The sequence below is a fragment of the Carassius carassius genome, chromosome 20, assembly GCF_963082965.1.
Source record: "Carassius carassius chromosome 20, fCarCar2.1, whole genome shotgun sequence".
NCBI lineage: Eukaryota > Metazoa > Chordata > Actinopteri > Cypriniformes > Cyprinidae > Carassius > Carassius carassius.
The window spans coordinates 20,137,018-20,154,227 of NC_081774.1; the positions used below are offsets into that span (position 1 = coordinate 20,137,018).

Here is a 17,210-nt window from a genome sequence, read left to right on the forward strand (position 1 = left end):
AGATCTGATTACTTTTCTTCTCTTTCAGAAAAAAAAAACAAACATAAGCCCAGGTATTTATTCAATAGAGTGACTAAATTAACAAAAAATAAACCATCAACAAGTGTTGACATTTCCCAACATCATCGAATCTATTAGAGATAAAATTGTAACCATTCAGCCGTCAGCTACAGTATCGCATCAGATAGTGCACTATAGATCCCCTGAGGAACATGGTCAGTTCGACTCATTCTCTACTATTGAGAGTGAGGAGTTGTCGTCATAGCACAGAGCCCCTCCCCTCGATATTACAGTCTCCACCATGTTGGCAGGACACCGGCGGCGAAACAGGATTGTTTACATGTGTTGTTAACTCGGTAGTATATGAGGTTTTTGCAAATCCGCACTGTTTTACCATGCCTGGAAGTTACTGCTGCATTAAAAACGATACATATGAAAAACATAGGAACAATGGAATAAAGTTTTCTTTTAGGTTACACCAAGCGCAAAACAGCGGTATTTGGAGAAGCTCTCAGGCATCCAAAATATTGACCCATACGAGCTCCCTGCAGCGGAATGGCACAGAGACCTGGACCATTTACCTCCACGCACATATATGGACATTGTGTATTATCTTGTTTTTGGTGTAAGTTACTACACAATGCAGGAGTTTAAAAGCCACAAGTCTTTGGAAAGTAACGAGGCTTTCTGCTGTGGCTGAGTCCATCTACAAGCCTCCAGGTGGTGAAAACAGCATTGTACTGGCCAAAGTAAGTTTCTTCACATGCGTTTTAGCGTGTTATAATTACATTGCATTTAGCAGACACTTCTTACCAAAATGAAAAAGTAACTTAAATAACTGCAACTGTTTCGTAAACACTAGATTGTAAAGAGATGTTCGATGTACACAACCGTTTTCAACATGTTTTGATGTAGGCTAAAGCTGTGTATGTTTAGTTATAATTTGATTTTAGTCCAATGACACATATTGTACCAGGTTTTTGTGTTGGGGCTGCAAAGTGGACAAACCAGTTCTGGGTTGGCTAGGGTAACGTTAGTTAAATGTGTGATTGCAAGATGTAAATGTCTTGGTTAGATTAAAGCCATTAACAGCGTGAATGCAAGGTGACTCACATCATAAACAAGATAATTCACAATGTGCATGGAGGTAAATGGTCCAGATCTCTGTGACGCTGCAGGGAGCTCGTATGGGTCGATATTTTGGATGCCCGAGAGCTTCTCAAAATACAGCTGTTTTGCGCTTGGTGTGAGCTTGTTCCTGTAAGGTCCCATTTCTTTCGCCTTATCTTTCTGCATTGCTTTACTTTCTTCATTTCTTTTTCGTATTCGTAGATCCATCTCTGTTCAGCCGACATAATAAATTCGCAAAAATTAAAGAGCTCTGGAATGTTTAGTCGCGCCTTTGTGAAGTTCTGAAGGCGTTGCCCCTGGCAACCGATAGCGTGTCCCACCATCATGGCCGACCGGCTCAGACCCCTCCCAAATCAACCCAAATCGGCACGTCAGTCCTCACTCTCAAAAGGAGAGGAAAAATTTTGTAAACTTGTTAAATCATTCAAACCAACAACATGAATGTTAGACCCTATTCCATCTAAGCTCCTAAAAGAGGTGCTTCCAGAAGTCATAGAACCTCTTCTGACTATTATCAATTCCTCATTGTCATTAGGAAATGTCCCCAAAACCTTCAAATTGGTTGTTATTAAGCCTTTTATCAAAAAAACACAACTTGACCCCAAAGAACTAGTTAATTATAGACCGATCTCGAATCTCCCTTTTCTGTCCAAGATACTAGAAAAGGTTATAGAGCCCCTGTAAAGACCTTGTCTCACCAGGACAAGACCACAGGAAACAGATGATTCTAATGCACAATCTGTCTTTGCTGCAACCTGGCATTGAACTGGCATTGAACTGATGGTTTCATCTGTTCAGAGGAGAACTGGTCCCCCGACTGAGCCTGGTTTCTCCCAAGGTTTTTCTCCATTCTGTCACCGGCGGAGTTTTGGTTCCTTGCCGCTGTCGCCTCTGGCTTGCTTAGTTGGGGTCACTTCATTTACAGCGATATCGTTGACTTGATTGCAAATGATTGCACAGATACTATTTAAACTGAACTGAGATGATGACATCACTGAATTCAATGATGAACTGCCTTTTTGCATTATTGACACACTGTTTTCCTAATTAATGTTGTTCAGTTGCTTTGACACAATCTTTTTTGTTTAAAGCGCTATATAAATAAAGGTGACTTGACTTGACTTAACCCTGCCTGCCCGGAATTCAGGTCTAAAAACATTAAAGTCATCCTGAAACCAAGGCATGGTCACCTTAGGTACTAAGGTGCTCTCCATTCCGTTCAGAGCACAGGTCATTATGCTCTCCACGCTTCCTCCCTCTGAAGAGGACAGAAAGTTATCTCTGCTCTGCCCCGTCAGAGCCCTGAGAATGTATATTGTGCGTTCCACACCAAAGGGCTTCCGGTCATGAAGCAAAGACTCTCTAGATGGATGGTAGACTCCATTTCGCTAGCGTACTCTTCTTTGTGCCTTCAATGACCCATTGGAGCCCACTCAACTAGAGGCATCGCCTTGTCTTGGGCATGGTCCAGTGGTGTGTCCATTGTGGATATTTGTGAGGTGGCTGGCTGGCTGGGCTTCGCCATCCACATTGACAAGATTTTATAACCTGGAAATTGCAGGCCAGGGTCCTTTCTGCTTGAAGAGATACGCACTGCATAAACAGATCTGGCAGAGAGCCCTTGGCCATATCACGCTCAAGCTCTCTGGTATTTGTTCACCTGTTAGCTCTTGACCCCTGGGTGTCGATGTTACAGGAGTACTCTGTAACGATTAACCAGGCCTTGTGTGATCTCAGGAAGCTCAGCCTGTCTTAGCTTTGGGTTATTGTTAACTTTTGTATGTGCATTGGTTGCTCATAGAAGTTTGATACTTTTAGTCGTACCACTACATTAGCATGGCATGATTATACTGTCACGGTTCATAGATCTGTGTGTTCATTCTGCATGTCTGTTTTCTCGTTTCTGTCTGATTGTTCATTCAGCATTGCTCCGGCAATCATTGGGCTGATGAGCTAATCAGCATGGCTGCACCTGATGCTGGTTCTGTCCTGTCTTTATCTGTCTTGTGGGTGTTACTGCATGTTGTCAGATCGTTGTTTGTGTTAGTCGATGCTGGTCTTGCTCTCTGTCCTCAGATCACTCTTCTTGCGCTCTGCCAAGGAGATCGCTGAGTGTGCTTCCACGCCTGTTCCTAGGAGAATTCTCTGGGTTGGTTCGGATCAGTGCCTCATAGTCTCCGTGTTACAGAGACAGCTCTCCAGCTCACCTATTCACCAGCTCACCTGTTCATCAGCTCACCTGCTCTATTTTCTTGTTCCCTGCTGTTTGCGTTGTGGCAAATAAACTGTTTTACTTGCAATTGGATTTTGTGTTCTTTTACGTGACAGAACGATCTGACCAAGATGGATCCAGCAAGTATGGCAGAGCTGAGAGACATTCTCAGCAGCAGCAATAGTCGTTTTGCACAGCAAGAGGAGCAAATCATGGCTACTGGTCGTGCAGTGCAGGCACTCGTCACGCAGGTCTCTGATCTCACCACTCAGGTCAGACAGTTAAAACCTGAATCTGCCCAACAACCCACTGCGCTTTATCCTCTGACATTTCCACCTGTGGATATCACCAACCGACGCATTGAGCCTCGTCTACCGCCTCCAACTGTTTATTCCGGTGAGCCCCTGTTATGTTGTTCATTTTTGACCACTTGCTCTCTTCACATTGCTCTCCAGCCTTCGTCTTTTCCTACAGAGGAGTCCAAAGTGGCTTTTATCATAACTCTGCTCTCTGGACGAGCGGCTCTCTGGGGAACAATGTTGTGGGAACAAGGACACACTTGTTGTTCTTCATTCCAATTGTTTTCTGAGGAGCTCAGGAAGGTTTTTGATCGGGCTGCATCTGGTAGGGAGGCGGCAAGGGAATTGGCGGAGTTACGCCAAGGAGATCGGTTGGTTACGGATTATTCTATTGAGTTTCGAACATTGGCGGCGGAATGCAACTGGAACCAAGAAGCGCAGTGGGACATGTTTAGGCATGGATTGGCCGACCGGATCATTAAGGAGATTTACACCCTGGAATTACCCACTTCACTCGACGGATTGATCGATCTGGCCATCCGAGTGGACACCAGACTACATCAGCGTGACCAGTTTGCAGCCATGGCAGAGAAGACAACTGATCACCGCTTTGATCCAAAACCCATGCAGGTGGGCAGGGCTCACCTTTCTCGAGAGGAGAAGGACAGGCGTAGGAACCTGGGGCTGTGCCTATACTGTGGTGCCGCAGGTCACATCGCTGCACAGTGCCCGGTAAAAACCAGAGCTTGTCAGTAAGGAGGCTACTGACGGGCGGAGTCACCTCTCAGAAGTCCTCCTCCCCGGTATCTCTGCTCTCGGTTCAAATACGGAGGGGCCGGGACATTTTCTCTTGTAAAGCACTGGGGGATTCTGGCGCAGAGGGTAATTTTTTGGATTGTGGGACAGCGTCTAAGCTGGGGATTCGTGCAGTTCCACTTAGTCCACCTATCTCAGTCAGTGCCCTCTGTGGTCAGTCGCTTCCACCCATCACTCATGCCACTGAGTCGGTGAGTCTTATCACTTCGGGCAACCACACTGAGACCATTTCTTTTTATTTGACTGATTCCCCTTTGGCTCCTGTGGTGTTGGGTCACCCCTGGCTAGTGTTACACAACCCCAATATAAACTGGCGGCTAAGCACAGTCTCATCCTGGAGTGAATATTGTCATGCATCATGTTTGTTGTCTGCTTGCTCTTCTGTGTCTTGTTCTGTGTTGCAGGATGAACATGTGGATCTGTTAAACGTGCCCGCGGAGTATCTTGACCTGAAGGGAGTGTTCAGTAAGTCCCGGGCTGCTTCTCTTCCTCCGCATCGTCCTTATGATTGTGCAATAGATTTATTGTCAGGTACTTCTCCGCCTAATGGCAGGTTATACTCACTTTCCGTACCGGAGAGGGAGGCCATGGAGAAATATATTTCTGATTCTCTAGCAGCCAAGATCATCCGTCCTTCTTCTTCTCCTGCAGGTGCGGGATTTTTTTTTGTGGAAAAGAAAGATGGTTCCCTGCGTCCTTGTATCGACTATCGAGGGTTGAATAGTATCACGGTAAAGAATACCTACCCTTTGCCGTTGATGTCCTCAGCCTTCGAGAGTCTGCAGGGTGCTTCCTTTTTCACAAAATTGGATCTTCGCAATGCCTATCATTTGGTTCGCATAAGAAATGGGGATGAATGGAAGACCGCTTTTAATACCTCCAGGGGGCATTTTGAGTATCTTGTTATGCCGTTTGGGCTCTCTAATGCTCCCGCGGTCTTCCAGGCACTAGTCAATGATGTGCTGAGAGACATGGTTGATCAGTTCATATATGTCTACGTGGATGACATTTTGATATTTTCTCATTTTCTCCAGGAACATGTTCAGCACGTCAGGGTAGTGCTTCAGAGGCTGCTAGAGAATGGGCTTTTTGTCAAGGCGGAAAAATGCATTTTTCACGCACAATCTGTTTCTTTTCTAGGGTACATCATATCATCCGAGGGATTACGCATGGATCCCAACAAAGTTCAGGCTGTGGTAGATTGGCCAACCCCAGAATCCCGCAAGGCCCTGCAGAGGTTTCTGGGCTTTGCCAATTTTTAATGTCAATGTCAATGTCACATTTATTTATATAGCACTTTAAACAAAATACATTGCGTCAAAGCAACTGAACAACATTCATTAGGAAAACAGTGTCAATAATGCAAAAATGATAGTTAAAGGCAGTTCATCATTGGATTCAGTTATGTCATCTCTGTTCAGTTAAATAGTGTCTGTGCATTTATTTGCAATCAAGTCAACGATATCGCTGTAGATGAAGTGTCCCCAACTAAGCAAGCCAGAGGCGACAGCGACAAGGAAACAAAACTCCATCGGTGACAGAATGGAGAAAAAAACCTTGGGAGAAACCAGGCTCAGTTGGGGGGCCAGTTCTCCTCTGACCAGACGAAACCAGTAGTTCAATTCCAGGCTGCAGCAAAATCAGATTATGCAGAAGAATCATCTGTTTCCTGTGGTCTTGTCCTGGTGCTCCTCTGAGACAAGGTCTTTACAGGGGATCTGTATCTGGGGCTCTAGTTGTCCTGGTCTCCACTGTCTTTCAGGGATGTAGAGGTCCTTTCTAGGTGCTGATCCAGCATCTGGTCTGGATACGTACTGGATCCGGGTGACTGCAGTGACCCTCTGATCTGGACACAGACTGGATCTGGTGGCCACGGTGACCTCGGAACAGGCGTTTTATTCGCAATTACAGCCAGCTAGCCGTCCCTTTGACTGCCTTGACCTCCGCCAAGATGACGTTCAGGTGGTCTAGCATGGCGGAAGCTGCGTTCTGCAAATTAAAGAATTGCTTTGTTTCAGCTCCCATTCTGGTGGCCCCTGACCCCTTCCGTCAGTTCGTGGTGGAGGTCGATGCGTCAGAGTTGGGGGCTGGTGCGGTTCTTTCCCAGCGTTCTTCCACGGATGGTAAGGTTCACCCTTGCGCATATTATTCTCATCGTTTTTCTCCTGCTGAATGTAATTACGACATTGGTAATAGAAAGTTGCTGGCAGTTAAGATCGCTTTGGAAGAATGGCGACATTGGTTGGAGGGTTCGGAGGAACCCTTTATAGTCTGGACTGACCATAAGAACCTTGAATACATCAGTTCTGCTAAAAGGTTAAATTCTAGGCAAGCTCGGTGGACCTTATTTTTCAGTCGTTTTTGTTTTTCAATTTCTTATCGTCCAGGTTCTAAGAACGTTAAACCTGATGCCTTGTCCCGTAATTTTGATAAATCTGAACGCCCGTTGTCTCCCGAGTCTATAGTGCCACATGACATCGTGGTATTTGGTATGACTTGGGAGATCGAGTCGAAGGTCCGTAAGGCCTTAGAAGGGGTAACGCCTCCGCCTGGATGCCCACCGAGTAGTTTATTTGTGCCAGAAGAATTACGGTCCGAGGTCATCCGTTGGGGCCATTGTTCCAAAGTAGCTTGTCATCCAGGGGTAAATCGTACAGTATTTCTTGTCAAACAGCGGTTCTGGTGGCACTCTATGGCCCGGGATATACGTCATTTTGTTTTGGCTTGCTCTGTCTGTGCCACTTCTAAGGTTTCCAATCGACCCCCTGCTGGACTCCTTCAGCCGCTGTCGGTTCCTTCGAGACCCTGGTCCCACATTTCGCTAGATTTTGTTTCGGGACTCCCGCTATCGCAGGGTAACACGGTAGTTTTGACCGTGGTGGACCGGTTCTCGAAGGCAACTCATTTTGTTCCTCTGCCCAAATTACCCTCAGCCAGAGAAACAGCGGTTGCTGTCATTGATCACGTCTTTCGTATTCATGGCCTCCCGGCAGACGTGGTCTCTGACAGGGGGCCTCAGTTAGTTTCCAAATTTTGGAAAGAATTTTGTCGTTTGTTAGGGGCGACTGTTAGTCTTTCTTCTGGGTTTCATCCCCAGAGTAATGGTCAGACGGAGAGGGCCAACCAAGATTTGGAACGGATATTGCGGTGTTTGGTGTCTCAAAACCCATCCTCTTGGAGTCAGCAACTCTCATGGGTGGAGTACGCACACAATTCTTTACCAGTGTCATCCACGGGCCTATCTCCGTTTCAGTGTAGCATAGGTTACCAGCCACCTATCTTTCAGAGTATGGAATCCGAAGTCGCGGTCCCCTCTGCTCACGCCTTTGTCCAGAGGTGCCACCGCACCTGGAGGAGGGCTAGAGAAGCCATCCTCCAGGTGGGGACGCGCACCAAGGCCCAGGCCGATCGCCACCGGTCTGAGCCATCCGTCTATGTCGTTGGTCAAAAAGTGTGGCTTTCATCTAAAGATATTCCTCTCCGTTCCGTCTGTAAGAAGCTTGCTCCCAAATTTATCGGCCCGTTTACTGTCACCAAGATTATTAGTCCAGTGGCAGTCCGCCTCAAACTTCCTCCTGCGTACAGGATAATTCATCCCGTCTTCCATGTCTCCAAATTAAAGCCCATTTTTCGTGCCCCCATTAATCCACCTGTCCCAGTTCCCCCACCGCCGCGACTCGTAGATGGGGAACTCACTTATTCGGTAAAACGTATTCTGGACTCAAGGCGGAGGGGACGTGGATTTCAGTACCTGGTGGACTGGGAGGGTTACGGTCCGGAGGAGAGGAGTTGGGTTCCCGCTAGGGACATATTGGATCACTCGCTTATCGATGATTACAATCGCCAGGTAGGTTCCTCTGGAAGCGCCAGGAGGCGCTCCTAGGAGGAGGGGTACTGTCATGGTTCATAGATCTGTGTGTTCATTCTGCATGTCTGTTTTCTCGTTTCTGTCTGATTGTTCATTCAGCATTGCTCCGGCAATCATTGGGCTGATGAGCTAATCAGCATGGCTGCACCTGATGCTGGTTCTGTCCTGTCTTTATCTGTCTTGTGGCTGTTACTGCATGTTGTCAGATCGTTGTTTGTGTTAGTCGATGCTGGTCTTGCTCTCTGTCCTCAGATCACTCTTCTTGCGCTCTGCCAAGGAGATCGCTCAGTGTGCTTCCACGCCTGTTCCTAGGAGAATTCTCTGGGTTGGTTCGGGTCAGTGCCTCATAGTCTCCGTGTTACAGAGACAGCTCTCCAGCTCACCGATTCACCAGCTCACCTGTTCATCAGCTCACCTGCTCTATTTTCTTGTTCCCTGCTGTTTGCGTTGTGGCAAATAAACTGTTTTACTTGCAATTGGATTTTGTGTTCTTTTACGTGACATATACTGTGTTCCCATATGCGTGTGAAAGGGAATGTGCTCGATTACTAATGTTACCTCAGTTCCCTGAGATATGGAAACAAATACTGTGTTTCAAACCATGCAATGTAGTTGCACGACTCAGTCATCTCTTCAGTCGAAGCAACCTAAAAATTCTGTGGCGAACACCCGCTTATATAGCCAGATGCCCCGCCCATTCTCCACTGCATAGCCTTTGGTTTGTGTTTAATACATTGCACTAACCAATGGCCATGCAATTTTACTGCATGAATGAAAAATGGCTTCAGTTCAGGAGAAAAAAAGGCTTTTTCCCATATGCGTCTAGCAAGACGCAGTATTTGTTCCTGTAAAAAAAGTGAGTGAAGTGACATTCAGCCAAGTATGGTGACCCACACTCAGAATTTTTGCTCTGCATTTAACCCATCCGAAGTGCACACACACAGAGCAGTGAACACACACACACACACTGTGAACACACACCCGGAGCAGTGGGCAGCCATTTATGCTGCAGCGCCCGGGGAGCAGTTGTGGGTTCGATGCCTTGCTCAAGGGCACCTAAGTCGTGGTATTGAAGGTGGAGAGAGAACTGCACATGCACTCCCCCCACCCACAATTCCTGCCGGCCCGGGACTCGAACTCACAACCTTTTGATTGGGAGTCCGACTCTCTAACCATTAGGCCACGACTTCCCCACTATCTCAGGGAACTGAGATTACGTTAATAACCGTGTGCATTTTGTGTCACTGTCTGCACATTCTGAATCTTCATCCCTGTCTTTTATCAGGGAGATGAATTCTGAATGAGTAATAACAGAAGACATGTTTTTTTCTTTGCTCTGATCATTATCACTAAATTAAAAAAAAAATCACTTTCATCAGTATCAAAAGCAAAATCACAAAGACCTCTGAACCTTTAAGAAATTCTCTCATCCACAAATTTCCTTGGGCAGAAAAAAGAAAGCAAACAAAGCCTTTGTTGAATTACATCTGGAATATGAGGTATAGAAGCAACATTATTGAATAGTATTTCTGACAGAAAACACCACAGATTTGACTGCTGCCTGCTGTTGTGGGAAAGTTGAGATACTAAAATGATTTATTTTCTCAATCTGTAGGTATATAAGTACACAGAAACAACGCCAAACCATGAACACTTAAAGTAGCATTTTTTAATTGTAATAACACTGTACAATGTCAGCTTATATATATATATATTTGTCAGCTTTAAAGGGCCAGTTTACCCAAAAATGAGGATTCTGTGAATATTCACCCTCACTTTATTCCAAACTCTGCATGTTTTTCTTTCCTCTGTGTGTAACATGAAAGAAGATATTTTAAAGAATACTGGGAACCAAACAATATTAGAGCTCAGTGATTTCCATTGTTTAGATATTGTTCTCAAGATATATTTGTTGGTATTCCACAGAAAAAAAGAAATCCATAAAGTTTTGGAACAACACAAAGATGAGTAAATAATGACCAATGCTTATTTTTGGGTGAACAATTCCTTTAAATGTAAGTCATAAAAAGAGCTGAAAATATGGTCTTACTCTTCTAAACATTGGACAAGCTAAAACTAAGAAACAGTTTGATAGATCAGTATGTAATGTCCTTAATAATGATTTTTATTTAAAGTTTCTAAGTTACTAGTTAAAAGTGTTCTTATTCATTCTTTGAAGAATCGAGTATTATACCTGAACACCACTGCTACACACTAGAAGTTGCACAAACAACATTTAAATAAAGCTTTAAAAGTCCATGAATATCCTTATCTGAGATCGAGTTTGAGTAAACCCATGATTGTTTACAAATGGAGGAGTGCAATGCTGACTGACATCTCCAGAGGCACTCATCTTTTGCTTAAGATATATAAAAGCCATTATTTCATAGCAATACTACGGGGATTTCAGCATCAATGTTTTCCTCTCACCTCAGGGTAGATCCCTCAGGATTCGTCATCAGTTTTAATAATGTGGAACAGCGTGACGTTGAACAGTACCTGGTGGCCATTATTCCAGCCATACAGTGCACGATCCCTGGCGTTGTAATCCAGCATGGACATGTGAAAGTATTGGTTATGGATTGGGATGTCCATGTACTCATAGGTAGAGGTTTTGGTGGAATAAGAGTAGTATACCTTAGCACCGGTCAGGTGGGAGTTGGTGATGTACAGCGTGCCGCAGATCATGAAGGACTCACCTGCATTTCGTTTGGAGTACTCTGTGTTCCAAGAGTTTAGCACCTGGATGGTCAGAGGATCCAGCTGGCTGATCACTATATTCCCTGCATTCTGATTGGTGGCATAGATGGCCCATAAACCAAGCTCATCGGCCATCAGGTCAATGTCGGAGAATCCACCCCAGGTGTACGGGTAGACGTTGTGGAAGCCAGCGGACTCAAGTGCTCGTTGGGTCATAACCCGGCCACTTTCAAAGCTGTATCTGACAACTATGTTGCTCTGATATTTGTTGTAGTACAGGGAGTCATTGTAGACCACGTGATTAGTTCCTGCCCAGTGGAACGGAAGGTTGTAGGTTCTTGACTCGACCCCAGACACAAAGTCACTAACTGATTTGTACTCACGGACAATCTTGTTGTTTGTATAGCTATCCATGTACCAGACCTGCATTAGAACATTACAAATGTGATAAATAACAATTCAAACTTGTATTTATATGCATCATTTAAACAGCACAACATAGGAAGTAAAACTCCATACAGAAATTGATTTTTATAGATAAACCCTTTTTAAGACACCTCACCATGAGTTATTCTTCAGCTGAAGACATAAGTCAGTGTTACATGACAATCTAACTTAAAATGTCAAAAAATGTGTTTAACAGCTGCATGGAGTGCACAAACCATCATATTGAAGTGAGAAATTATATACATTTATACAGTTAAACTTATATTAATATCAAAGCAGAATTTTCTGCATCCATTACTCCAGTCCTCAATGTGACAAGATCTTTCAGAAATCATTCTGCTGACTTGGTGCTCATTTTTATTAACAATGCAGATTTTTTTGTAAACCATGATACATTTTTTATTATATAAAATAAAAAAATTAATAATATAATATTAAATAATAAAATAATTCATATAACATTTTATTTTATGTATTACATTTTTATTTATTTTAATATTAAATTACAGTCTCATATCTTTGTCTCTTTTTCCATCTGATTAATTATTTTAATTTTTTGCTTTAAATCGAAGTTTATAAGTTGTGATTGATCTCAGAGCTGGTTTGTTTTGTTCATGTCTTTGAACTTTTTATTTAAGTTTTTTTTTTATGAAGAAAAATAATGAAGAAAAAAAAAGTTCCTGGAAGAAATGCTGCTGAAACGTTGGCAAACACTGTGACACAGTCATAGATTATTACCTTGTTGTTCTTAGGTGAAGCCTGAGGGTCTGTCATCCAAGCTCCAAACCTCGTTCCTGATGTCTTTACAGTGATGGGCCCCGTGATTTTCATCAGCTTACCACAGGCTGACACAATGAAGAACGACAAGTAATTATATAAGAATGCCAACACACCTTGAACTTTAAAGGAGCACGTAACATGTCACACAAGAAAGTACCATGTTTCTACCTACTTAGTTTGTTCATACAGTTCCTCAGTCTTCCCTCTAAGCCGAGGACCCTTTGCTGGAGCTCCTCATAATCATATGCTCCTATCTCCTCCTGGATAGCAGTCAGCACCAAAGACAGGTTCCTGATCTCCTCCTTGAACTGGGAAATGAGTGTGGCGTCAGTCTTGTACTGCTCCAGCACTGGAATCAGTGGCTGCAGTTCGTTCATCTTCCCCTTCAGCTCCTGCAAGACCAGACACACATTTAAATAAAAATTACTTGAGGGGAGATTTGCTTATGCAAGACTGTTGACAGCAAGACTCTCTAAACAATGACATGTTAGAGCAAAATGATATTAAATAAAAACATGACCTTCAGAGGTTAACAGGATTTCCAAGAATGCTGAACTGCATGTGGCCTTTTCAAACATTTGTGAAGGATAAAGACAAGAAGCTTATAAGTGGGATTTGATTCTTTATTCTTGGAGAGTAATGGCAAGAATGTGGCTCTTTCAAACCACTCTGTTCGTATGAGAAAGGACCATTGATTTTCTCTGAGGCATGACTTTAATGGTAGCCCACCTGAAAGTTTTTAGTCAATAATGTTCTTCGGTTCGACTCGATTTGTCTGAACTTAGATCGGAGTCCTTTCATCTGGCTCTCCATTTTCATGACATACTGGAAGTCCCTCTGGGTCCTCAGGTTCAGCACCTCGATTGATTGCGACATGTTCTGAATCTGAAGAGAGGAAGATGGGCCGAAATGAAGTTAGGATCCATTAATCATTCTCTGAACTGCAAAAAGGAAGATGCGATAGATTTAAATGATATTTTCAACTGGTGTAAATCAGCCCTGACACCATGTCTCCAAGGAATTCTACATTTCCATAATTCCACTAAAAGCAACCCAAGCAAAGACGGAAAGATCTTAGAGACATACCACAGCTGACACATTTAAAACTTATTTCACTATCATCCACAAAACAAAGAAAGACACAAATGGGCCAATAACTATTGCTGAATTTTTACAGTAACAGAGAAGAAAAACGTAGGAAGAAGAAGCAAGGGGGGTGCTAAAACACCCTTCAGGCCTTTTTGCATTACCATCATCTTTATGCTCCTCCACAATGATCTGCAGAGAAGCCCGTGGCATTCTTAATAGATGACAATGGCGCGCAGTCGAGCATAATGCTTTCAAATTGCTAAAATGAGAGCTTTTGTTATCTAAACCAGATCTCAATATAAAGCGACTTTAGAGTTCTTAGACACACATTTTGTGCACACACACCTTCTCCAGTAGCTGGCGGAGCTGTCTGCTCTTTGCGTCTCTGGAGCACAAGTTCTGTTCTGGTGCCACCACCGTACAAATGCAGCGGCCGTCGGCATCCTGTGCTGAACTGTACACCTGCCAGCCTTCCTTTGGTCTGATGGTCTGTACACAAATACACACAGGCATACATAGCATATCTTGGTGTCTTCTGTTTACAATTTAAAATTCTAAATTACATTCATAATGCAATGTATTTTAATGACATATAATGTGACATAATCTGATTTCCAAGCCTCCAGCATGCTTTAAGCAGCAGAGTGATACCGAAATGTAGATATTTAGTGAGAACTACGATAAACTTGCATGGCACATTATTCACTTCCAGTGCTTCATTTTATTATGCCTTTTCAGTCTATAACTTATTTCATTTATTATATTGAAAGATGATTGAGTAAATATGCTAATCATTTTTAAATATGCCTATCATTTATTTTGTGCGTAAATCTGGGGAGTCTATGTTTTTGTTCAAATTAATAGCCTGCCTCAAATTTATTTGATTCCACAAGCATGTCTCTTATTTATTATGTCCAGTTATCTGGGTAAAATTATTTTAAAGACATAGTCAACCCCCCAAAATTATTTGATTCCACAAGCATGGCTCTTATTTATTATGTCCAGCTATCTGGGTAAAATTATTTTAAAGACATAGTAAACCCAAAAAAAATAGCTACAAATGTACAGTGAGTTAATCAGGCCATCCATTCATCAGAAAAGATTTGGAGAAATTTAGCCTTACATCACTTGCTCACCAATGGATCCTCTGTAGTGAATGGGTGCCGTCAGAATATGAGTTCATACAGCTGATGAAAACATCACAATAATCCACAAGACTCCCAGTCTTAAAGTCATGTTAACTGAGAAGCTGTGTGTGTGTAAGACACAAACAAAAAATAAAACATTTTTAACTTCAAACTGTCACTTCTGGTTAAATGCATGTTATTGATTTCTCCAGAGAAAAAGTAATCTCAGCTGAATCAGGAGAGAAATATGCAAACTGTAGGACAAGCACAGTTCAAAAACATAAACAGCCCAAACCAGTAATAAAACAAATATGTTGGTGGATTGATTGATTTGATTTGAGTGTACAACAGAAGATTATGTATTAAGTAAAAACACCTTAACAATGGATAATGGATGCAGCTTTTCTCGTCACACATTAATTGCCAACATTAATTCCTTTAACTCTTTGTCTCTGACTCTATAAGACTCCATGGCTTCATTTGGAATAATTTAATAAATTCACAGGAGACATATCATGCAGTTACTGTGTATTCCACTGAATATTTATTTTGATTCACACTGATTCATCAGAATTCTGAAAGCAATCCAAGTACACGACACTAAAACATGGCAGGCCATAAATAGCATGATTTGACAACAAATAGCACCCTGTCGCAGCACCTTCATGATAAAGCCTCTCTCTGCATTCATCCCACAAAATTTCCCTAGATTGTCTGCAACAATAAAGGGGATTTGTAAAGACCCACATTCATTTTTTTTACTCTCACAGCGGGCTCTGAAAGGCCGGCTCTGGGGACTAGCCTTTAACAGGCGAGCTGAAAAAGAGAGTTCTTTACACACTCTGGCACACTTCCTGATGCTGCTGCAACTAACAACTAACTGCAATTTCAGCAAATTGTAACATATCCAAGTTGGACGGGTACTTCCTGCTAGTTCACTGCCATTATGGAATATGAGCAGAGGGATTCTGCTCCTCAAATAAGACCTGCAGCTGGGTTTATTAAGACTGGATGAGAGATCCTCATGACTCTTTCACTGATACTACGAATTTATTTTATTTCCAGTAACGGATTGCATGAAATTCATGCAGTTATTTGGGTGTCACATGACAAATAATTGGCCATATCTCAATGATGCAGTTCTGATCTTGACCCAGTGCTAAAATAGACCCATTAGCGATTGTGTACAGATTAATAGTAGTCCTGAGAATATACTCAGAACACTGAGGAAGAAAAAGCATTTGCTAATTTAAACATTTTATCATTGCCATATACTGTAGATTGCTAATGAAACCATAATTTAACAAAATACACTACTACTATATTAGTATAACAATATTTTAAATTAGGTTAAAATCAAGTAAAAAAAATTATTGCAATATCCATTTTGTGTACATACTATACAGTACTGCATTCAGTTATAGGTTTCTCCTAATGTAGTAAACATCCATCTTAATTGGTTTTAGTGTAAACATAATATCTTCTAGTATTATAGTTGTAGATTGGAGAAATGAAACAACGTGGAGAAAATGCAAATCTCATGATAATTTCATGTACACGTACACAATACACTGTATCACATGTTTATTATTGTATTGGAAATATGTGTTGCGTTTAACTAGATACATTATATAAAATGTTACCAAAACGGTTAAATAAACACATTCAAAGCCAATTCTCAATACAGGCGGATGTTTACAACCTTTCTAACAACTGCAGAAATTGTCCATTAACAATTTAATGTATGGCACATTCGCTATAATAAAAAGGTCTAAAAATATTTGACCATTTGTACTGCAATCGTAGAGAAACTTATATAAAATCAAATGTTTAAAGTATCCCACATGTATCAAGATTTTCACGCAGCTTAGGTTTTATTGCATTTATGTTCTCTTTCTCTTTGAGTTTGCCATTAAAAGGATATTATCGCATAAGTAGATCTCACTGAACATATCACTTTCGTTTATCACTTTGCAGATATTCCGTTCCTATGACTCAGAGGTGTAGTAGGAGCGGGACTCCAGACATGTCAAGTTTTTGTCTGTTTAAAGTCAGGAAGCACAGCACTCACCGCGGAAGGGCAGTAGCCGAGCAGAGCGAGAAAACACAGCGGTTTCAGCACCACGAACAGCGCCCGCATTCTGCCTCCAGTCTCCCTCCTACGTCTCTCTTCCAACCTGCTTCACTCTCCGATGTTTCAGATCGAGCTTCTTGTAAGTATCTTGGGATCGGAGACCCTCGATAGAGCCGCAGAAAGTGCGTGCGCTGTCATCGTCGCTCCGGGCGCAGAAAAGTTTGAGAGATGTGTGGAGACTCTCAGCGGATATTACATCATTAGAGCATTACTGTGCGGGGTTACTCATTCATTACCCGAGCTAAAATACACCCAAGAGTAAATTAAAGAAATACAAACACGACTTTTATATCTGTACAATTTCAATAAAGATTAAACATAATCAAAATGTCCATTCGATGTTGCTTACTATAGACATAGAAATAGTAAAGAATCGATCGATTCTGTTTCCTAAACAATACAATTAAAGATTATTTTAGCAATTTAGAAGAAAATATTTTTGGAATTAAGAATTGCGATTTAATTGTACCTTTTTAACATGACTTAAATGTAATAAAATCGGTCATAACTAAGTTATGAAACAAATAGGTGGTAACAGCATTCATTCATTTTTTAAACCACCAGTGATTACAGCAAAACACACAATGTGTATCTTTCGTTCCACATT

General features: G+C 42.2%; 1 protein-coding gene across 1 annotated transcript; it reads right to left on the reverse strand.

Moving 5' to 3' along the window:
- Positions 1-10,618: 10,618 nt before the first annotated feature.
- LOC132095832 (noelin-3-like) lies at positions 10,619-16,971 on the reverse strand. The gene is made up of 6 exons (XM_059500918.1): positions 16,541-16,971; positions 13,688-13,831; positions 12,983-13,138; positions 12,426-12,645; positions 12,212-12,318; positions 10,619-11,449 (listed from the first exon to the last, which is right to left on the reverse strand). The coding sequence occupies exons 1-6, from the start codon at positions 16,607-16,609 to the stop codon at positions 10,772-10,774; spliced, it is 1,374 nt and encodes a 457-aa protein (XP_059356901.1). The 5' UTR covers positions 16,610-16,971; the 3' UTR covers positions 10,619-10,771.
- Positions 16,972-17,210: the final 239 nt, after the last annotated feature.